Source organism: Mustela lutreola, chromosome 10, assembly GCF_030435805.1.
Source record: "Mustela lutreola isolate mMusLut2 chromosome 10, mMusLut2.pri, whole genome shotgun sequence".
Classification (NCBI taxonomy): domain Eukaryota; kingdom Metazoa; phylum Chordata; class Mammalia; order Carnivora; family Mustelidae; genus Mustela; species Mustela lutreola.
In genome coordinates this window covers 58,449,975-58,474,766 of record NC_081299.1, presented here as the reverse complement: position 1 = coordinate 58,474,766, position 24,792 = coordinate 58,449,975, and the positions used below count along the sequence as shown (strand labels likewise).

The window sequence follows — 24,792 nt, the reverse complement described above, 5'->3', positions numbered from 1 at the left end:
AAGTTCAGGCAGTCAAGCATAGGTGTTTCTGTGTCTTTTATTTCTCAGGTCAGGGCAAGTCTATGAATATTTGAAGGTGGATGGAACAAAGCCAGTGAACAGAAAGGTGGAAGAAGGGAAGGATGCTGTGGGGGTGGGATAATCTGTAATAAGGACACAAGTAATTAGAGAGGATAGAGGGTAAGTACTTATCGAATAGCTTCTGTGTTCCTCAGAAAGCCCGCCAGACAGCCTTTACGATATGTTACAAATCTGGAATTGAAGTTCTGAAGAAAACAATGCAGACTGCTATACCCCTCAGCTGTTCAGGATCAGGCAGTGGATGGGAGAACTTAGTGAGCTAGTGTGGGGTGAGTGTCTCCTCAGAGGACACTCTAATGATATGCTACAGAGGAACTATAGCCCTGGAGTTCAGCAGGGTTATCCTGGAAGGAGCCTCACAGACAGACCAACACAGTGTTCAACAGACAGAGAGAGGATAGCTCTGGGAACACAGGCGTTGGGCATCTGAAGCCATACCATAGGCAGCCCAGAGGCCACCAACAGGCCATGGCCGTAGACAAAACAACTAAGCTGTGTTCAGGTGTCTGTGGAGTGGCCACTTACACATCAATGTTTTTGTCACAATTTCCACAGGAACATAATGTGGCCCAAGAGGCAAATTTGAATTGAAGATTTCACACACACACACACACACACACACACACACACACACACAGAGTCTTTTCTATCTTCATTGGAATCTTTTTTAAAAAAAATGTCCTATAATATGGCTTAGAAAATAGAGCCTCTTTAACTGAAATCTTTGGGCTCTCCTATCCAGAGAGAGGACCAGCATCATTGGCAGATTGGGTATTAGGCATATTTGGTAATTTGAGAAGAACACACAGAACTACAAGCTTAGCTGAAACAAGAGGAATAGGACTTATTTGGGGCAGAAAAGTTTTTTTTATTATTTTTAATTTTTTTGACATTTTCTTGAATATGAATGAATGAATGAATGATGTTCAGTTAGCCAACAGGAAACTCTTGGGCAGCACAAAGGATACCATCTTCATGGTGACAAGGGGTAAAAGGCTCGAGAAAGGCTCATCAAGTCCTGTACATCCTGTACTCTCAGGAAGACGCATACTTGAGTGTGGATGAAAACCAGTGTATTAAAACGGTAAAGCATTTTAAAAAGTTTGGCACCGCCTGACATACAGTGGGTTCCACATGGGATTTTGTCCCTTTCTCTCTTCCACCCAAGGTAATTCTTTTTTAAAATACCACTTCTCAATATAGATTAAAAAGTTTTGGCCCTAACTAAAGGGATCCTAGGCATCAGGAGCAGGAGTAGAGAAGATTATTTTCAACAGGACTCCCTTCCCGGAGTTCTCCAGTCCAGGCACACAGCAGCCTCTTCTACTACCACCAGCTAAACTTGGCTTAATAAATATATGGCAGGTAATGTATCCCACAAAACTGGAGTCCTACCCAGAACCTCTCAGATACAATATAGCAGTTCTGTGTACCCATTCCCTGCTTCTGCTTATTTGCTGCTAACTGCTCTCACTGTGACCTTCAGAGGCTCACACAAGGACAGAGCCAGAAAGGCCTAGGAGTTTTGTTTCCCCCAAAGCAGCAGTGACTGATGAATGTGGGAGTAGAGAAGCCCACACCCCTTGTTTGTAAGCAAAACCAATTTTGACAGGTAATTTATACTCCAGGGTTTCCCCAAGGTTCAGACTGAGGCTGGAATCACTTAAAATTTCACTCCTGCTTGGCTTCTCCTTCAGTGTCCTACTTTCCCACTTCCTGACTCATTCTTTTTTTTCCTTGGAGCACATTCTTAATAAGTCACTTGCATACAAACCCTTGCCTTAGGTTCTGCTTCTGGGAGTACTCAGTCTAAGACAGCCCTCACTTATTCATTCATTCATTCATTCATTCACTCATTCAAAAATGTGTACTGAGTGCCTGAGTGCTTTCTTCCCAGTCCTGGGAAGAAGAGCTATACACAGTTAGATAAGATGTACCAATAGATACTCTCAAGGGAGATGTGGGGGATATAGAAACTACCTATTTCTAAGCCAAGGGGAACTTTTAATATATGAACGTATTATTACACCTGAAAAAGTGACATACATATAGTAGGTTCTTGTGGGTGCTGAAAAATTTGATCAGTCCTTGTCTCATAATATTGACCATTGAGAAGAGCCAGTCATTTACTTAGAAATCAATTTATTCGCCAACATTTATTGGGCTCCTACTGCAATTTAAAGTTTGTCAAACTGACAGACTATGTATAATTTGAATAATGTATACAAAGCTACAGGGATATAATAAAAGAAATAATGCTTTTCCAAGAAAATGAAAGGCTGGGTCTTGGAGGATAAATAGGATGAATTCTGGACAGAAGTAGAGAGAGGCATTTTAGAAAGACAAGAGCAAACTCCGCAGTGATCAGGTGTGAAAAAGCATTGGCAGGGCTCTGATTGTATGGTTTAGGGACTAAAGCAAGGCTTCCATAAAGGAGAGAGGCAGGAGATTAGAGATTAACCTCAAGATACAGGATGGAGCCACTCAGCAGTGGGTCTTTAGTACTCCAGAACTTTATTCTGTAGCATTGGGGAACATTCAAGGATATGAGGTTTGCCTTAGAAATAGTACAAGGGTTGCCTGGGTGGCTCAGTTGGTTAAGTGTGGGACTCTTGCTTTTCGCTCAGGTCATGATCTCAGCCATGTGACTTGTGAGACAAGTCCTGTGTCGGACTCAGTGTGCGGTCTGCTTAAAATTCTCTCTCTCCCTCTGCCTCTGCCTTTTTCCCTGCTTGTGTGATCTTGCTCTCTTTCTCAAAAAAATAAAAGGAATATGAAGGATGTGTTCAAGAGTTTGAGAAAGACTTGGGTCAGAACATTAATTAGTTAAAAGATTGTTACTAGGTTAAACATAAAGAATTTCCAATATTCAACCATTTTTGACCTGACAGAAATGTCAAGTTCAAACTGATCAGCAAGCCAGGAAGAACAGGAGTGAGAATCTGAACAATGGCACAAAAACTAGAGGGGAGGACTAAAATAAAAGAGACCCAGAGGAGAGAAAATTAGCATGAAATGAACAATCCGCTGGCTGCGGGGCCAGAGTTAGCTGTAGAATATTGGGTGTGACAGTAAAGTAGAGTTTTCTGAGAAGGATGGAGTGAATCATAGAATGTTTGCCAGGGAAATAGAGCCTACTGGAGGCGTGGTGTAGAGAGTATGGTAGGGAATCGTACGATGCTTCCCACTCCTGCCTCTATCCCATGTTACCTTGCAGTGCCTCGTGTCTTCAGTTCCTTCTTTTTAAAGATTTTATTTTTAAGTAATCTCTACACCCAGGGTTAGGCTCAAATTTATAGCCCTGAGATCCGGAGTCACATGCTCCACCAACTGAACCAGCCAGGCACCCCCTTCAGTTTTTTCTTTTTCTGCTCCCTGACATCGGGGAGACATATGATACCCAAATTCCTACAGTTGTATCTGTTCCTAAAGTTTAGCCAACAAATAATGCAACCCCAAGTACTTCATTAAAGCAGGTCTGTTAATAGCAGGAAGAGAAAAGCCTCGTGGTCCTCTAGGACCAATCTAACCAGATTGTTCTTTAACAGGGACACACAGGGGATTCTGAAAGTCTTCGAGAATAAACAGAAAATCCTGTGGGGGTTGTTTTCCTACTCTGACCTCAACCCTGAGCACTCACCCAGAACCACAATATTTCTTTTTTTTTTTTAAATTTAAATTCAATTAGCCAACATATAGTTCATTATTAGTTTTAGATGTAGTGCTCAATATTTCTGTTTAAAGTGCCACTGAACTTCTTCAGTTTGTGCTGCAATAGACATTGGTCAAAATGTAATCTGTGTTGTCAAGAAGACATGTCATTTCATTGTCCTTCAAATAACACTACTTTCCTAAAACAGAAATTATCTATTTGCTTAACATGGTCAGGACTTGGAGAACTACATGTCTGTCTGGATAGCTTATATCATTAATGCCACTTGAAATGGGCATGGACATACTGTTTAAAATGATCTTAACTAAACTTTTGACAAAGAAAACACTCTAGGAATCCAATAAAAAAGACCAAGGAAACATTGAATTTAATTTCTTTCTGCTTTTTCTTGTAGCAGTTCTTTGTGAGAATTTAATTTCATTCTGCTACTTCTTGTATGAGAATTAGTGAGAAATGTATACAGAGGAAATATTTTTTCTTAATATTTTTTATTAAAACCAATGAACTTAAGCTACTATTTGGAGAATATTGTTCAGGCCTGGGCCTCAGCCAATTACACAGACATGTTTATTCATACCACAAATACTGACTGTCTATCCACCAGACACTGCGGTAGTTGCTGGAGAAACAGTGGTGGGCAAAACTAGGCATGGTCCCTGCACTCATGAAACTTGTAGTCTAGTGATAAGAAAAAATATTAAACAAATAATGTTTAGTATTTAGTATAACAATAAATTTAATATATTAGTATAACAAAAAATACTAAACAAACAAAACAAAACACACACACAAAAAAAACAACTTTGTTTCCAAACTACAATGAGTTTCTGAAAAGAAAATAATGGGTATCACATAGTGGGGGACCTGTCCTACTCAACAGAATAGTCTCTGAAGAAGTGATATTCCAAGTTGAGATTGGAAGGACAAGTAGGAATCAGCCAGGTGATGAGGGAATTGGAAGGGCACTCTTAGCAGAGGAAGCTTCAAGTGCAAAGGCCCTGCGGTAGGAAAAAGGATGACACTGTTCATGATATTCATAGATGGCTAATGTGGCCTGAGCAAACAAAGCTAGAGTTGCAGCAGAGGCTAGATCAAATAGGACCTAGGAGGTCATGTTAAGAATTCTGGTCTTTATCCTAAGAGCAACAGAAAGTCACTGAAAGCTAGAGAGTGGTAGAATTGGATTTACCTACACTAATCATTTGACCAGTGAGTTTTTATTCAGTATTTAACAAGTGCTGTGATAACTGCTCTAGGTACTTAGAAGTCATCTTAGGCATGGTCTCTACCTTAAGTAATATCTGGTGTGAAATTGTAGGAGGAAATTGAGGGTGTGTCAAAACTTTGAGGCAGAAATGAGATAGTCTTGGGAAGGTAAGATGTAAAATATCTTCAGTTGGTTATGGTCAATGCAAGTTGATGTATAGAGTTTTGGTTCTGCTTTTTTAAAAAGAATTTTGAAGGAAGAGTCTTCTGACAAAAGGAGTCATCATCAATAATTCTGTCCACTGAAATCCTCTGTCTGTTCACAGATCAGGCACCACACAAACAACTATGCATCCAGTTCCAACTCCTTACCCCACCAGTGCTCCTCAACCTTGATGTGGAGTGACCAGTTGGAAAGGTGAGATTTAGAAGCTGTCTAGATTTGCAGCCTAGCCTTCCCGCATCTCTGTTCTGATCTGCCCTCATGAGACAAGGACAGAATATCTCTAAGAACTAAAGTGCAGATTAGGCACACACACCCAATTAAGCAGGACCAGATTTCTTTAAGGAGTTGTTCTTGTCTTTACAACTTCACTTGGATTTCCTCCAACTAAGATTTGCAGACTGGCTCCTGGCTGATTTTGTGGCCAGTCAAGTCTCCTGTAGTAAAAGATCCTGCATGTCACTGAATTTTCACACAAAGAACAGTGTCCGGGAGTATTTTAAGGCAAAGCTACCCTGTTTTAAATCAACGTCAGAACTCAGTGTACTCCCTACATGGTCAGCACACTCTTGCTTGCCCTTTGCCTAGATCTGCTTGGAATAAAATGTGTACTTTAATGAAAGAACACTCTAGAAAGCAGATCATGATGCCAAATATGATGCATAGTTGGTCGTATTAAGTTCCAAACCTTAGTTTCCCCTCTCAAACACTTTGTTTCAATATTTCTGTTATTGATTATAGGGTTGAATGGTCATGTGGCTATTACTCCATTGTTTGACCTTTTTTTTTTTTAGGTTTTCTTTTTATTAATTAATTTATTTTTTTATTTATTTCTTTTCAGTGTAACAAAATTCATTGTTTATGCACCACACCCAGTGCTCCATGCAATACATGCCCTCTGTAATACCCACCATCTGGCTCCCCCAACCTCCCCCCCCTCCCCTTCAAAACCATCAGATTGTTTCTCAGAGTCCATAGTCTCTCATGGTTCATCTCCCCTTCCAATTTCCCTCGACTCCCTTCTCCTCTCCATCTCCCCATGTCCTCCATGTTATTTGTTATGCTCCACAAATAAGTGAAACCATATGATAATTGACTCTCTCTGCTTGACTTATTTCACTCAGCATAATCTCTTCCAGTCCCATCCATGATGATACAAAAGCTGGGTATTTGAGCTTCTCTATGACCTTTTTTGTTTTAATGAAAGAAGGTGAAAACTTTTAATTATTTTTTTTCAAACATGACACACTTGGCTTCTCAAATAAGTTGAACTTTCCATTGTAATGGAAAGTCAGCATGTTCATTTTACTTCATTCCCTGGGTGAGGCTGGGCACAATGACTCCACTACTCTGTGTAAGTTGTAAAGATGAATGTGGACATTTAAGCAGCTCAATATCCTTGGCCATTTGTTCTCCCATGACTGAAGTACCTGAAAGATAATCACTTCTGTTCCTCAGGGGAAGATCAAAATGTGTTTTTCGATAGAGATACAGTGTGAAACAATGCCTACAGGATACCAATAAACTGGCTGATTCTGGAACATAGCTTAAAAGTCATGGGGACAATAAAATTTTTATTCACATTTTAGTCCCACATCTTTTCCTTAAATATATGCATGTAATATACCTATTCTGGGCACTTTCTTCTTCTTCTTTTTTTTTTTTTTTGCTATAAACACAGATGTCCTTGGAGAACAAATGAAGGGAAAAGAAGGGAGATATGCAGTTCACATTTGTTTATTGGTAATCTCACTCTAATTTCATTTTTAATTTTTTAAAGTAAATTCTATTATCCTTTCCCTTCATTATGAAAATAAGCCATCTCTTTACAGAAACTTTGCCAAATAAAGAAAATTAGAAAGAAAAGCAGCTTCCTAAACTTTACTTCCACTATTCAATAAAAACTCACCATTGTTTTAGTAAATTTCTTTCTCATCTTTTTCCCTTACACTTCACTTGATTTTCCTTTACATACTTAGGATAATATTATATGTGCATTATTATATCTTTGTTTTATCTAACTTAATGTAAAATAAACATTCCCCAGACTACCTACAAATTATTTAAAAAGTAATTTTGGTATTTATATAGGTCTGTTAAAAGGATACATTGTAGTTTGCTAATCATAATCTGTGTTCAAATTTGGCACCACAATAATTGGAAATATATTATTACCTAAAGACTGAAATGCAATTAAAAATATTTCTGATTGTTTTCATCATACATTTACTTTAATAAATAAATAAATAATATATAAATTTTTGATATTTAAAGATGCTTATAGTGTGAATGCTTTCCAGGAAACTATAGAGATCTAAAATTCCATCAGCAACGTTGGAGAATTTCTGCTTGCTTCATCCTAACCAGCACTGCATATTATTTTAAAACACACACACACACACACACACACACACACACTCACACACTTCGTTGGTTTGATGGGAGAAAAATTGTGTTTCATAGTTATTAAAATTTGCTTTCTTCCTTTTATCTTTCTGGAGTACAGCTATACATTGATTGGGGCTTGTTTTTATGGAAAGTTTATCTGATCATTCAATGCATCTACAATTGATTCGGTGCCATGATTTGATTATTCTACTGGAATTCAAACTTGGAAACCAGAAAAATTATTCATAAAAAAAGCATATATGTAGCATAATTAAATAACCTAAAAGCTTAAGTGATCCAAAATTCCAGTTATTTAAATTGCTTTTATTTACAAAACATATGTGTAATTACTTCAAACAAGAATGTTTCAATGTCTAAGACATATGTATTTCTCAGGACCTTCTCACATCACACAGAAAAAGTTCGCCTTCTCATGCTTTCTCTCTCTATTCTAACAGATGAAAAACGGAGCTGAATTTTTATTGAAATTCCTGCTTGCCTGAGTTTGTGTATATCTTCCCACCTGAGAAGGAGAATTTATGTTTGATTTGGATTGTTTCTTCATTTTCATCTTTGAAAAAAATTTAGTATTTCTTCTTTTCAGTAATACCCACTGAAACCAGGTTTATTATCATGCTTTGTGTCTCTGAGTATCAAATTGGCTTCTGGGACTGGGTTTTGAGTACATATTTAAGAAGTTGGGCATGATTTCACAGATAACGATTGGTGAAAAGTGTGAAAAAGAAAAACCCATTTTCCGAGAGTTTTCCTCCAACTTCAAACCTTTGCCTGAATCTCAACCAGTGCGGACATCTTTACATTTTATGGTAGTCTTGATTTTATAAGGAGTTTGAAAAAAATCAATATAAGCTTTCAACAATGAAAAGTTAACATTTTGAGAGCAAGAATTCAATGAATAGGACATAAACTTAAATGAGATAGAAAAGGGTGCCCAGATGAAGGCAGGAGGGTGCCATGATAAATGATATTTAGCCAAACATGTGATGAATGTATTGGAGATACTGTGTCCCTCTGGACTAAGTTTGGAACTAAACATCTGTAGGTCTGTGTTCTGGTTATGTCTCACAGTGTACTGGCAATCAATGTAAGGGTTATGTGTCTTTGAAGACTGAAAAGAGTGGATGCAGCTAAGGGCTTTCCTGAAATGTCACAGGAAACAATACTGAGGCTACATGATTAGCTGTTGTGTTAGAGTAGTAAAAAAAAAGAAATCCAGGCACAGCCCTCTGATTTACCACTATCTGTTCAGGATTTCTTAAAATTTCTTCCCAGGTGTCACACAAAAAGGCAAAACTAGTAAGTGACATAGTTATTCAATAGCAAATTTTGTTACATTTTATACAAAAGAAACTATGTCATCTGAATTGAAATGAGAAATTCTATGAACTTTTAACATATACTTCTGAGCATTGGATGTCTTTCAGCTAATGTCCTTAGCTGTTTGTAAATTCAACCAATCTTTCTTTCTCTTGCCTTTCTTCCCACTTCCGCACCTCCCTCCTTCCTTTTCCTCTTATCATTCACTTAATGCAACACGTATTTATTGAGTGTCCTTCTTTAGGCATTGTGCTAAGGGCCATGCTGTGACCTACATCTTAGGAAGACATGATAATATGGTAACAGTAGTTTTGCCATACAAGCCTGTACTGTGATTCCACTGTCATCTCTGTCAACTAGATTAAACCAAAAACAGTGAATCATTCCTTTAAGTAGTTGAATCAGTTGTGGATTAGCTGGAAAATTATATTCATTCGAACTTGTATTTTAAATGGCTTTATTTAACACACAAAGATGATGTATCTAATCCCTTTATTCAGGTTTAAATTCAATGAATTCTTTTGAGCAACCAGAATTTGCCAATAATCATAAGAATGTCCTTGCTTCTGTTACCACTATCTGTCTATCATCCATCTACGTGGTTGTCTGGTTGTCATATATTTATTATTTTATTTTTACAAAAGAAGCCCAAGTCTACAGAGGGCTTGCCCAATGTCACATGGCTAATATAAGAATTCAGATTCATTGTAAGTTCTTTGATTCCAGGTTTATTGTTCTTCCTATACTACAGTGGGGATGTGAGATCTGCCTTGATGATATTCCATTTATAAGACGATGTGATATAGTAATAGAAGCATGGATTTTCGAATGAAACCTGGATTTAAATCTGGCTGTCCACTTATTAGCTCCTTGACCTTGAGAAATCTGATTAATTTCATTAAATCTCAATGAATTAATCAATAAATTAAAGATAATAATATTTTAATAATAAATTAAAGATAATAATACTAAAGATAATAATAAATTGAAGATAATGTATGTAAAGTGAGTCTAACACAGTAGATGCTCAATAAATCTTAATTGCAACTAATTCTTTATCTAGACTTATCTCCAGCTATATAATATAAGTTCTCAATTTCAACTATAAACTGGCTTTCTGATTGTGTAGGTTTACATGTCATGGACAGAATCAACTTCAAATCTCTTGATGCTGTTCTCATTTATAATATTTTATGATTACTTTTTCCCATGCAAAACCTACCCATCTTCCACATGTGCAACTTTCATCTTGTCCTTGGGTCTTGAACAATTAAAGTATCTTTTTTTCTCTCCTTACCTTTATCCAACTCTGAAGTTACATAGTTCTCATTTTGATGATTATTGTATTATTCTTCAATTATTTTCATTACATATTTTCCCCCTTAACAAAAATTCTATTTCTTTGTGGGCAGAACCCTTTTCTTATATTTTCTTTGTAAGTCTTTTAGCACTGGTGCAGTATTTGACCCCAAGAAAGATGCTCCTTATTTGGTAAATTCTCAATGAAGATAAAATTTATGTACAATATTAGCAGTTGCCAATTTAAATGAATGTGATAGAAAGTCTTTCATTTCTGTGTTGCTATTCAACTTGGGAAATTTTATGTAAAACTTCCCTGATTTAAAAATGCTAATCCAGGCAGAATAGTCACCTGCAGTTTAATGTAATAAAGTTTACTAAAGCTATCTAGGTGAAAGTCATAAGGTTATAAAATGGTTAGAAAGGTTTGAAAAATAATGACTCTTTGGTAAAGATATTTCTTACACAATTAAGAATGATCTTTGTCCAATTAGTTTGAAATCTGATGGAAAGACGGTATATGTCAATATAAAATACTTCTGAGGTTTTCATTTGTAACCCATAGAAATGTATCCATTTCATACTAAATACACCCAAAATAATAAGTCCTATAACATATGTTTTCAAGTATTCTAGATCATGATTCAGCAATACACGGATTCTTAACAAGGCTTTCCTCTTCATTTTTTAAATTACCATCCGTATACATGGATTCTCATAATTATGTAATGTGGTTACACTGAGAATAGAACTAGTCCTCAAAATAAAACAAATTTCTGCCATAAAGAGTTACATGTGCGAAACGGGCCTTGATCTACAGTTTTATTGTAATTATAGTGCCTACTGTAGAGCTCTGTGGAATACATATGCAAAACAAATCTGTGGTATTAATATGCTTTGCAGCTGAGTTGTATAGACCTGGTTCCTGACTGCATATAATATATTCTGTGTAATTTTAGACCTGCGACTTCTGTGTTGGAAGAACAAATTCCTGCCTACTCCCACCTCCATCCTATTGCAGATTTCATACAGCACCAGCGCAAGCCAGTGTGAAACAGACAAACAAAAATAAACACCCAACTATTCTGTTCTCAGGAGAGGTTGGACCAGGGTACCATGAAAAGGAATGGCATATTAGGGAATGGCATAATAGAGAATATAAGGTTTAGAAGATTAGGCTTCCATCAGAAGCTATATTATCCAAATTCTTCCAAGAAGGGGGGAGAAAATAAGAGTCTTCATGTTTTATATGTATATGTGTATGTGTGTCTTACATCTATATGTGGATTTTGGTCCCTGAAATCTATGAAAATTCAGACAAAGTCGAATATACTGTTTTTACTGTCTATATGATTGACTTTAAAAACTTAAACAAATAACACAACCCAGGCTATAAAGGAACATATAAACTAGTTAAGAGAACAATTTTTTTCAGTATCTTCACTAGTTGGAAGCACACTCTAAAGAAACCTATTGTTAAGATAATTATTCAGGCACCTTAAGGATCTGTATAAGACATATCTTGCTTGACATACTTTTAATGATTAAGAATACTTCAATGTTTAATTGCTGTCTTCAAAATATTTGTGCTCATATTTTTTCATTAATCCAGGCTTTTACTGAATATTTTGATAATTGTTAATTCAAAATATCTCTAGGATCATCCTATGTATAAAAGTGTTTCTCCATTTCATTCAGGTTCTAGGACTTTATTTTTTTATTATCTGAAGTGCTTTTTTATATAAAAATAATATGTACAAAATGTATTTTTAAGAGATTTTATACATTGTTTTAACAAAATTCTCAGCCATATTGTAAGCTCCTTGTGGGCAGGACCCATGTTTTATGTATCTCTTGTACCTAAAGAGCTTAGAACAGTACTAAACTCATAGAAATTACTCAATAAAACCTTGATGGAGAGGCTAAGTGGCCAGACTGTGATCTATGGGAGTTATGCTTATGACAACTAGGTATGCGGGTAAGGGTGGACAATTGTTTTTCTATTACTCTTCCTCTTTGTTAATAAGCCATTAAAAATTAATTCCAGTACAGTTAATACACAGTCTTATATTATTGTCAGGTGTACAATATAGTGATTCAATAATTCTATACATTACTCGGTGCTCATCATGGTAAGTGTCAACTGTTTCACTCACCCTTCCACCTCCACTCAGGCAGCCACCAGTTCGTTCCCTATAGTTAAGAGTCTGTGTTATGCCATTTTGTCTAGTCTTTAAACTTGAGTGGCACAAGGGAGTCTTTCTTTATACTTCTTGAAGAAAATAACTATACATATTTTTGGGGAATGTGATATTTATATTTATATAAATATATTTCTATTATATTTAGAAAAAGAATACATGAGATAAATATAAGCCTGCACATAAAATAACTTGTCTTTTAGTTAGTGATGTCATTTCTTCTTACCTTGGTATAGGATCTGAATTTTAACTCTATATCTAGAGGTAGATGAAGGTATTGCTGAAAATGTATAGCCTGTGAAATAAAATAAACACAATTTGCACCTATGAGGACAGTAGAAAATTTTTCATCTTATGAATTCTTTGAGCAAAGTATAATGTAATTTTCTTGGAAACACGTACACCAGAGCCTTAGTAAATGAATAGTAGTCTTCACTTGATTTCTTAATGATAGTAATTGCTGGTTATAGTTTTTGTCAGTTTATTGATTTAACTTACAACTTAAATGTTGAATCCTTTCAAATGTTCTGAAAATGGACAAGAAATATTTGTGCATCATTACCTTGAGAAAATAATTTTTTAAATGGCAGATGTAAACAGAAAACATGAGAATTTAGGCCTTGGAATACTATTGCACAGGAAGGACAGAAGAAATTACACACCAACAGGGGTGCCTGGGTGGCTCAGTCAGTCAAGTGGCTGCCTTTGGCTGAGTTCATGATACCAGGGTCCTGGGATCACGCACCCTGTAGTGAGGAGTGGCGGGGTGAGGGGGGGTGGCCTCTGCTCAGCAGAGAGTCTGCTTCCTCCTCTCCTGCTTGCTACTCCCCCTGCTTGTGCATGTATGTGCTCTCTCTCTCTGTGTCAAATAAATAAGTAAAATCTTTCAAGAAGAAGAAGAAAGAAATTACACACCAAGAAAACACAATACCATTAAAAATACAAGACTAAATCAAACAGAGGCTACTAATAGAAATAGGGGCATAAAATAGACAGATATAAATGTGTTACAAGATTGGACAAAGTATGATTCAGTAATAAGTGCTCCATAAATTCTTGCTGATTGCTGTGGTGCTGGTAGTGAGTGATGCTGCTGCTGGTGGTGGTGAAGTAAGAGATATTCAAAGTTAAGTTAACATCATAGTAAGAGAATAAGCAGGGAATAAGAAAAAGAATAATATATTCTTAATAAGACCTTGGAACAAATGAAAACAATTGAATGACTTAATCTCTTTTCAGTATATCTAACCATCATTTAAATTCTCCTAAATTGACAAGAATTTCTTAATTCTGTCTCTCCATCTTCACTGCCATGACCCAAATCTATGTCTCCATCATTTCCCATCTGAATTACATTGGTAACTTGTGTCCTACATCTGGTTTTGGGCCCTTCAGTTATCCTCCACATCTGCTGCCACTGTGATATTTTCTTAAAAAATGAAAATTTATTCATGTTATGTTCCTTCTTAACATTTTTTTTGCTTATATATTTTTTAAAATTTTATTTTCAGCATAACAGTATTCATTATTTTTGTACCACACCCAGTGCTCTATGCAATCTGTCCCCTCTCTAATCCCGCCATCTGGTTCCCCCAACCTCCCACCCATCCGCCACTTCAAACCCCTCAGATTGTTTTTCAGAGTCCATAGTCTCTCATGGTTCACCTCCCCTTCCAATTTCCCTCAACTCCCTTCTCCTCTCTAACTCCCCTTGTCCTCCATGCTATTTGTTATGCTCCACAAATAAGTGAAACCATATGATAATTGACTCTCTCTGCTTGACTTAGTTCACTCAGTATAATCTCTTCCAGTCCCGTCCATGTTGCTACAAAAGTTGGGTATTCATCCTTTCTGATGGAGGCATAATACTCCATAGTGTATATGGACCACATCTTCCTTATCCATTTGTCCGTTGAAGGGCATCTTAGTTCTTTCCACAGTTTGGCAGACCGTGGCCATTGCTGCTCTAAACATTGGGGTACAGATGGTTCTTCTTTTCACTACAACTGTATCTTTGGGGTAAATAACCAGTAGTGCAATCAGGGTCATAGGGAAGCTCTATTTTTAATTTGTTGAGGAATCTCCACACTGTTCTCCAAAGTGGCTGCACCAACTTGCATTCCCACCAACAGTGTAAGAGGGTTCCCCTTTCTCCACATCCCCTCCAACACATGTTGTTTCCTGTCTTGCTAATTTTGGCCATTCTAACTGGTGTAAGGTGATATCTCAATGTGGTTTTGATTTGAATCTCCCTGATGGCTAGTGATGATGAACATTTTTTCATGTGTCTGGTAGCCATTTGTATGTCTCCTTCTTAACATTCTTAACATTTTCCTGTGGACTTCAGAATAAAGTTAAAACAACTTAATCCATGAGGCTTTCTATAATCTGATCTCCACTAAGCCTCTAGTGTCATCTTCCAGGTCTGCCTTGTTCTCCAGCAACACTGCCAACCCCATGCCTCCATGTTCCACATGTGCTGTTCCTACTATGCTGGATACTCCCTTCTCTTGTCTATGTGATTAAATCTAATGCATCTCTCATGAGTTTCAGCTCAAGTATCACTTCTTTCAGGAAATCATGATAAAACATCTGTCTGTGTTGTAAATTGTTGGCTTATTTACCCAACTTCTTTGCATGGCCAAGACAGGGAATATGTTTTTCATCTCTGTGTCTGTTGTGTGACATAGGCTTGGCATTCAATAAGTCCTTGCTTGTGAAATAAAGAACAGAAAGAAGATGTGCAACAATGAGCTATGAATTTGAGCAAAAGTAGTAATTCAGGGTAATTCAAGGTCCAAACTGTCCATATGTTACTTAAAGCAGGCAGTTAGCCACATTTTCTGAATAACCATTCAGTGCCTGGCTTTCCAGTGACAGAACTAGTTTTATATTTACATTTGGTGTTGGCAGAGATTCTGTGGAGGTAACAGACAAAGCTGAGAAAGAGTGCCACAATCTTATCTCACTTGGCAAAGGTTTAAATCCAATCTTGGAAACTCAAGGAGAAAAAAACAAACTGAAATATTGCTCTCCAACTTGATCCAGCATTTCTTCAAAGGCAGAATAGTGTAGTCTTGTAGAGGCAGCTCAAGATTTAAGGTTGGATTGTCCTGGGTTTGAATCCTGACTGACAGTAAGTAATTATGTGACCTTGAGGATTCCATATTTAATCTCCCTTAGCCTCAGTTTCATTATTGATAAAACAGAGTAACACCCATCTTATTGGTTGCCGCAAAGATTAGAGATGACATGTGTGAGGCCATTATTCTTAAGACCACTATATGTCCCCAGAGGTAAAATATGTCCCAAAGAAAGCCATTTACAGGATACCTCAATTTTGAGAAAGCAGCTGGAATTTGGATCTAAGAGATAGGAGTCATGTGTGCAAAGCAACACATAGGCTTAATAGGATCCCAGGCAATTTTGCTATAAGCTCTTTGCAAATCTCCAATTGTCCTTTCAGGAGTTAACTTGAATTACCATCAGCCAGCTGCTGAACCAGTGGGACTTCCTTTGCACATGCCAGCAAGAATATTCCTGCAAAAAATGAGAAGGTGGTTTTGAAATAAAACTCATACATACGTACTTGTGATATTAAAGAGGAAATAGCCTGAAGCTAGACCCTCCATTAATATTCGGAGCAAGATGTGGGTTATGGGATAACCCAAAGAGCAAAAATTAGTAGTACAGTTGCCAGTAAAGGTTACATCATGCAGTCCAAGTTCTCTGGACTGCATCATGGTACCAGAGCCAGTTGGTATTAAGAAAGACTGTCTCCTGGCGTACCTGTTCATGAAAATAAGGAGTGAGGTTCTATAGGGCAAACAAATTAAGGTTACAGAACCCATTTGTGCTGTTCTTAACTCATCATACAATTACTGCCATATTGTAAAACCTACCCATTCATACCATATAGGAAAATGGAAGATGATATAAGTGAACTTAGAGATTTGGTGTAGCATTTCTCAAACTTAACCAATTTAACCTATCATCCAAAGTTTGTTAAAATAGAAAATTCAGGTCCCTCCTCTGGAGATTATGGGTCAGAAAGTCTGACATGGGGCCTATGGTTTTATATTTTTTGAAATAAGCTCTCCCAGATGAGTCTCTTCGTCAGACAGGTTTGACAACATTGATATAGTCCAATGGTTCTCAAAGTATTATCCCCAGACCAGCTGCAGGAGTATCAGCTGGAAATTTATTAGAAATGGAAATTCTTTGGTCCCATTCAGATCAACTGAATTTGAAACTCTGAGACTGGAACCCAGAAATGTGTTTTAGAATCCCCCCAGATGATTCTTATGCACATGAAAATTTAAGAACTACATCTATCAAATGTGGCCCAGAGACCCACAAGCTGGGAGTGTATGGTAGTAGGAAATATGTTTAGTCCAAATTTTTCTAGGACTTGGAAAGCCATGGTTTTAATCCAGGTACTGACTTTGATCTTCCCTTGATATTACTACTTTTTTTCTATTTTCTAAGCAGTAGTTTGTTTTTGTGGATATCATTTGTTTTCCCAAATGATGAAAGCCATATTCCCCTCTCCTTCCTGATAGTAAATGTACTATTTATCCCTACTTGAAACCCTTCTGTGACTTAGCTCCCACCTTAAAGACATTGGTTGAATTCCCAACTGACTCTATTTATTATTGATGCTCATAGTTCCATCAAAATGTGTTTCACTATTAGTATGTACCCACCGAGCTACTACAATATTTTTTAAAGGAAAGTATAAGAAGAAGACAAACTATCTTGCTCTCCTTCTAAGTCTCACTATTTTTCCACCTTTTGGAAGGCCAACGCAATGCTTAGAGATAGTATACATTTTATTTTATTTTTGTTTTGTTTTTGTTTTCATTTTTGTTTTGTTTATTTATTTATTTTTTATTTATTTTCGGCATAACAGTATTCATTATTTTTTTATTAACTTTTTATTTTTTATAAACATATATTTTTATCCCCAGGGCTACAGGTCTGTGAATCACCAGGTTTACACACTTCACAGCACTCACCAAAGCACATACCCTCCCCAATGAGGAAGGAGCAGTATTCATTATTTTTGCACCACACCCAGTGCTCCATGCAATCCGTGCCCTCTATAATACCCACCACCTGGTACACCAACCTCCCACCCCCCCACCCCTTCAAAACCCTCAGATTGTTTTTCAGAGTCCATAGTCTCTCATGGTTCACCTCCCCTTCCAATTTCCCACAACTCCCTTCTCCTCTCTAACTCCCCATGTCCTCCATGCTATTTGTTATGCTCCACAAATAAGTGATACCATTTTAAAAATAGCCATCATTTGAAGGATAATTCCTGGATCACTGCTAACATGGAAATATTCCCATTTAATACCAGGAGCAAGGATTTTTAAAAAAAGAATCACTAATAACCCAATAAAACTATTTTCTGGCACAGTAGTGAAGAGAGTGTATTAGTTTGCTAGGCTTCCATATTAAAAGAACCATTGACTAGGGGGCTTAAACAACAGACATTTATTTCTTATAGTTTGGAGACTGGAAATTCAACATCAAGGAGTTGGTAGGATTGCTTCCTTCCATAAGCTGTCAGGGAGAATCTGTTCCATGCTACTCTCCTAGCTTCTAGTGGTTGACTAGTGATCTTTGGCATTCCCTGGCTTGTGGACATGCCATCCCACATAGTATTCCCCTTATGTGTGTCTTTTATGTCCTATTTTCTTCTTCTTATAAGAACCAGTCAAAGTGGACCAGTCTATTTCAGTATGATCTCATATTAACTAATTGGGTCTGTAGTGGCCCTATTTTCAAATAAGGTCACATATTGAGATACTGGGGGTTAGGACTTCAACATATGAATTTGATTAGAGGAAAAGGAGACATATAAGAAAGACGTTGGTTGCTTTAGGGAGGAAACCTCTTCAAAATAGTAAGACCTAAAATGGTGCTGCTTCTGGATTTAATGCATTTGGGGATTGAATAAAAATCTCCATCATGCATGCCAGCCCTGGCTCCAATTAGGAAAGATAATTCAGAAGTAATCATATTTCTAACACAGAAGTATCTGGAGGTTTTTGCAGTAAATAAACAATACAAAGCTCATAAACAAGTTTTAGGAAAGATATTTGTGTTGTTTGTATCAGATTATAAATGATCAAATTAGACTAAAGTCAAATTGCTCTATTTACGTTGGAGAGTGGGAGGTGGTGGGAGTTCCTGTACTTAAGTTATCAACTGAGGTTGGTTTCTCTGCTTTGAACAGTCAAATTTCTTCCCTGGTAGTTTCAAATAAAAGCAATAAACTCTCCTAGAGATTGAAATTTCAAGGGAAGCTAGATGCTACTCATTTAAATGAGTTTAATTAAGGGGCGCCTGGGTGCATCAGTCCGTTGAACGTCCAACTCTTGATTTCGTTCAGGTTGTGATCTCAGGGTCATGAAATTGGCCCAGTGTCGGTTTCCACACTCAGAGTGGAGTCCTCTTGAGATTCTCTCTCTGCCTCTCCCCTTCTCCCTGTTTGCACACACGCTCACTCTCTCAAAATAAATAAGTAAAATTCTAAAGAAAAAATAAAAACGAAAAAGAGGATAATTAAGGATGTACAAAGTCATTTGAAGGAGGCATTTAAAAAGCTATATATAAAGGCATATATAAAGCTATAAGTGAGCACTGAGGGTAATAGTAGTCTAGCTAATGCATTCTTGAGCTAGATTTGCTTATTTGGAGATTTTTGATTACAATGTTGTGCCTGTACATAGATTAGCCTTCTAAAAGAGTATAACAGGCCATTGTACCCTCCTTTATCTGCTAATTAAAGTCTCATCTTGGATTGAAGGTCAACTGCCTCTCCTAATCTTTTTAATGTCAAGGTCCAACTATTGATATCCATTCATGATGGAACTTTGGAGGCCTCTAAAGGCTATCCCCAATCACACTGAACATTGTTTGGCCTTTGTTTCTCATGCACATGTTGTTAATCCAATCCTGACTTAAAGGTTGTGCCAATTAAATTCCATTGGATATTCTTTTTTGTTTCATCACTGTATTTTCATACCGCCCCCCATACTTTAAAAATCAAAATAGTGATTCACAAGGCATGTACTTATATTCGAAGGAAGTGATGCAATTGTTTTTGGCAAAATAATGAAACTTTCAGCATAGTTCTAAATTCTCTTTGTATCAACACTTCTTGCTGTGTTTTCAGTTAGAGTGGGAGATTTTGCCAACAACCCGCTGTTACTAATCTGGTTCACAGCTGAATAAATGATTTGCTTGAAACAGTTCCCCATCAAAACCTAATTATAAGTGCTTGTAATTACCCAGGATACCTGTCTATACACTAATGGTTGTAGGAAATGGAGGAATTGCTTTGATATGATCCATTTGACAACACCCACCACGTACTTAATAAACTCACATTTCACATTTCAGACTCTGAAACTATAAAAGAAACTAGTCCTTCTTTAGAGTGGAGATCATGGTCCAAACCTGTAGATGTTCTCTTCTTGGGCGGGGATGGAAAGAGAAACTGGGCATTGGGAAATTTTTCTGTTGCTTAGGTTTACATTAGATATCTGGTTATTCATGTGAAAAATGTATAATTGTGTGTAGAAAGGAGATTGGTGGCCCTAAAATACATTTCTATAACAATTCCAGTAATGAATGCATGATAAAATCAAACAGAACTAAAAGTCTTTCAAACAGGAGGTTCTGCTTCGTGAATAAATGACCAATTTCTTATGATTTTTTTAAAAAGATTTTATTTATTTGAGTGAGAGAGAGAGAGAGAGAGAGAGCGCATGACTGGGGGTAGGGGGTGGGGCAGAGGAAAAGGGAGAAGCAGGCTTCTGATCCCAGGACCCTGAGATCATGATCTGAGCCAAAGGCAGATGCTTAACCATCTGAGCCACCCAGGTGTCCCAGTTTCCCATGATATTACAAGAAGTTTCTATAGCTCTGTGTCACTACTGGGGAAAGAGCACAAGGTCAGTACAACTACAAGGGCTTCCAATTTCTGCTGATAGAACAATACCAGATCATTCAGAAAGGAAACTATCTCCACCACATTTTAGAAATGTTTGTAATAAAATTTTCTTCCTCTTCCTTCCTCCCTTCTTCCCTGCCGGTCTTCCTTCTTTGCCTTCCTTCCCTACTTCCTCCCCTCTTTCCTTCCTTCTTTTTTCAAATATTTATTGAATTATTGAAATCTACTGGATTGTGTGTTACTTGGAAATAGGAGTTAGAGAATGATGTGAATCTGTATAATGAAAAGGGAAAGAAGAAGTAACATTTTAAAAATCTGTAAAGTATCAGTGTTTTATTCACTCTACCATGTAATACTCACTACCATCCCATAAGATCATGGCTATAAACTTCTCATTTGAGAGGTGAGAAACTTGAGGCTCAATTCTAGAGCAAGGCTTGAATAACTCACTTTCCCAAGGTCTTTAACTTTAGATGCTGGAACTCCTATTCAAACCCAGGTTTGCTTGGCTACAGATCTTGTGTTTTTGCTGAAACTTTTAGGTGTTTCCAATGTTTAAGTCGGTCTGCAGATAGATAAAATATGGAAATTATGTTAGCTACAAGAAAGCAATGATGGTTCCTTAGAGAAATGATGGGATTTACAAATACAGCATCCTTCCCCATCTTCTTCTCTCTTTATGGAGGAGAAGGTGAAAATGCTCTGAAGCTGTGGGATTTTTTTTTTTTTTAGTCAAAACACATGGCTTATAGGATACCTCACCTTAATTTCATTTTTCAAGGGCATATTTGTAGTTTTTTTTTTTTTAAAAAAGCCTTGTTCTTTTTTCCTCTTTTAGTTATTTTATAAATATAGAAAACATCATTTCATCACGTTCTGTGATAGCATATGCTGTTAACATCAAAAGACACTATTGAATTCACTTCCAGAGGTAGAGGTGCTGTGTTGGTGAAGGGAAAGAGGGTGGTAGCCTGGAAATTAGAAGTGCTGGTTTGGGATACATGCTCTTCCACTTCCCATCTATGGGAACTTGGTAAATGATTTAAGAGCCTAAAGCTACAGTTCATTAGCAGCAACAAAGATCTTAACACTCTTTTGCAGGATTGCTTTAAGGGTTGATATGAAGACGGTTCAGAAGGTGCCTGTATTTTTTTTAATTATTTTTATTAATATATAATGCATTATTTGCCCCAGGGGTACAGGTCTGTGGTCCCTGTACATTTTTAAGAGTCATGCAAACACCCAGCATGAACGCCACCAGTCTTGAGCTCCGGGAACACCCTGCTGGACTCTCATGGTACTTTTTCCTGCACACTCTGGACAGTTTCATAAAAGCCCTCTCTAAAGACTAACCACGAGATCTGTCCACTTAGCAGACCTAACAGGCTAGAGGCATCCTCTCTGTTGTCCTGGGTTCAGGTGAAAGGTATGCCTTAGCCCTTCTCTGCCTAAGGCTCAAGATACTATGTTGAAGCTCTAGTCTTCTAGCGGAGGTTAATTTTTATGAAAACACAGCTATTTTAATGAATGATTTATGAGAGAAGTTCGTGACAGCAGAGCGGGAGGAAGACAGGGAGCATCAGGTACACAGAAAGGGACAGAGAGGTGCGCTCGTGGCTAGGGAGAAGCTTGCAGGGGGAGAAGGGGACGTGAGAGGGATAAATGGCAGGTCCCCCCTGCCCCACACCATTTCTGCAGATTCTTCAGATTCAGTCCTTCCTACATGGATAGATCCTTCTAGATTTCTATTGTCGTTGAACATCATCTGTGGTTTGGCATCTTGCTAGGCACTTGGCAAATTGTTCTAACACACTTATGCTACTGTCTCTTTTTCACAGCTGAGAAAAAGGAGGGATAGAGAGCAGGCAAAGTGCAAAGAACGATGAAAAACAGGTCCATTTGGATGCAGACCTCCTGACCTGCCAACTATACAGCTTGCCATACTTCCCTAATTTGGAAATTTGTATTTCCCTTCACCTAAAGAATGTGAAGGAAGCTTAACAAGCCAAGAAAACAATGTTATACATTAGCATCAGTGAAAAGGAAACCCCAAATCTTAGTTTCTTAAAACAACAAAAGTTCTTCTGCCTTCACTTAGCTTGCCTGTTGAGAGTTGGGTGTGGAGACCTGGCTACCAGTTATCCTAGTCAGAGACTCAGGCTGACTGAGGCTTCCAACATTGCTGGACCCCGCAGTAGTGGAGGGGAGAGCTGTAGAGCACTGAGGGGGAGAGCTGTAGAGCATAGAACGGCACCCACATACTTCTAGAGCGAGTAGCAGGCTGTGCCAACTGAAAAGGGTGAGGAAGACAATCCTATCAGGTGCTGAGAAAAAGGAGAAGTGGAAGTACTAGTGAGAGGCACTAATACATATTCCAGAATCTCAGAAGTAAGGGTAGAATAAAAATTAAGAAATTAACTGAGGAAGTACTGAATTTAAAAAGCAAAATCCTTCTCAGCTTATTTTTTTTACTCTAAGCCCAGCTTATTTTAAGCCTTTTTCATGTGTGGACTTACGTGCTGGGAGATTTTCAGCGACCAGTGCCATTTTATATATGGGGAGATATGGGCATATTTTTAGCAAAGCTGAAAAAACAGGTTGGTCATGGAAATTACCCAGTTTAGACTTAAGAGTGTATGGTTCACACTTGCTAGAAATTGTTTTTTTTTTAGTAAGTGAAAAATTTTTCATATGCATGGTGTTAACACGGCATGTTTCTGGAAGAAATGCAAGAGTGTTTTGGTATTTTGCATGGAACGAATGTATCTGGAGTGCTTGTAGAATTTGGTGCCTTTTTCAGATGAAATGAAGTTATGGATTTGTGAACTGTAAATCTATACACTGTCTAGGTTATAGTTATGTCCAGAATATTCTTTTTTAAAAATTTTTATTCATTTATCTGTTTTAGAGGAAGAGAGAGCATGGGCTGGGGTGCGGGAGAAATCAGAGAGGGAGGGAAAGGGTGAATCTTGAGCAGACTCAAGCCCATTGTGGGGCTTGATCTCAGGACCCTGAGATCATGAGCCAAACAGAAACCAAGAGTCCCATGCTTGACCGACTGAGCCACCCAGGCTTCCCTATTAAAGCACATTCTAATTCAGAATCATTAGACTGGCCAAAGCTTCTACTACTATTAGGATTCTATAAAACCTACACTGACCTTGAATTAATAAAGCTAGCAAGTGTGATAAAGGTAAAGGGCTTTAAGGAAGGCAGCGGTCATATTCCCGTCCTGAAGTTATTTCCTGTAAAAGCATCAGTTACTTTCCTAATTTTTAAGGCTATTTCTCATCTGTTAATGGGGGGGATATTAATAAGTATATGTGGCAAGTATTGTCATAAAATACTTCTCTACGTGCAAAATATATCTTAATACTCGTCATTACTCTTCATCTCGAATACTTCTATTCTAATTCATGCAAAACTCCTCTGTCAGCTAGACCACCACTGATAGCCTCCTAATAATTTTTCTCTTCTTTCTCCAGGCCATTCATCACTTGGTAGACATATGGATCTTTCTCACCCCAGGACTTTTGCACATGCTAGCCCACTTTTTTTTTTTTTTCTATTTCCTACATACATAACTCTGTTTCTTCCTTTGGTTAATGGATTAAATACTTTCTCAAATCTTTCTTAAGCTTCCTATCTCTACTTCTTTCCTCTATTATTTGCTATCTTAGTTCACTTGTTTCCTTCATAGTGCCTATCCTAATTTATAATTCTTTTTCCTTCTTCGTTTACTTCTTTCTTTATTTTATGTACTTGAATATGAGTTTCACAAGAATAGAGACTGGCTTGGTCTTGTCCATCCTTGTCTTTACCAAGAACAGAGCCTAGTACATTGCAGGTGCCAAAGGAATGAGAGAAGGTATGATGAGTGAAGGGGCTGTTGTGAAAAGGAAGTGAGGTAATTCAGTGCATCTTTAAGCACCTAGGTGGCTCTCAGTAAATATCAGTATTTTGTCCCTTTTCTTTACCAGGGCTGCCCAATCAGTCTACACCTCTTCTTTATATCTCCCTGTTTGAGGTGTGATTCCCTATCACATAGAAATGTCCTAGGAATCTAAACTAAAAGGTATAAAATAGTGAAATAGAGGGAACAGAAGAGGTTAATCTTGGCTTTGATACATTTGTCTTTTCAACATCTGTGCTTTTGTGGATTATGTACTGACACCCTCACAGGACCTTTTTGGTGACAAATTTGGAGATTTGTAATCAATAACAAACTTTTATTTCTTACTATCTCTTCCTATAGGTTATGCAGTATCTCTGAATTTTGTCTTGAACAGAGGTGTTGCAAAATTATTTGACTATTTTATTACAATTTTCTCCTATTGTTTAAAAAGATGAGTGGAAAATGAATTAAACTAGTGAAGAAAAGGTCAGGGTGAGAATACATTAAGGCAAAGGTGAA

The 24,792-nt window shown here is 37.4% G+C and overlaps 1 protein-coding gene across 3 annotated transcripts in view; it reads left to right on the top strand.

Moving 5' to 3' along the window:
* Positions 1-24,792, top strand: part of PTGER3 (prostaglandin E receptor 3) — a 201,356-nt gene that overhangs the window by 74,184 nt on the left and 102,380 nt on the right. Inside the window, exons 3-4 of one of the 3 annotated variants that reach the window (XM_059135903.1) lie at positions 5,287-5,378; positions 8,030-12,134. The exons of the other annotated variants lie outside the window; for them this stretch is intronic. Of the exons in view, the coding sequence (XP_058991886.1) occupies positions 5,287-5,378; positions 8,030-8,033 (96 nt within the window). The 3' untranslated portion in view covers positions 8,034-12,134. Of the gene's footprint in view, positions 1-5,286; positions 5,379-8,029; positions 12,135-24,792 lie in introns of those variants that run through there. 3 annotated transcript variants of the gene reach the window in all.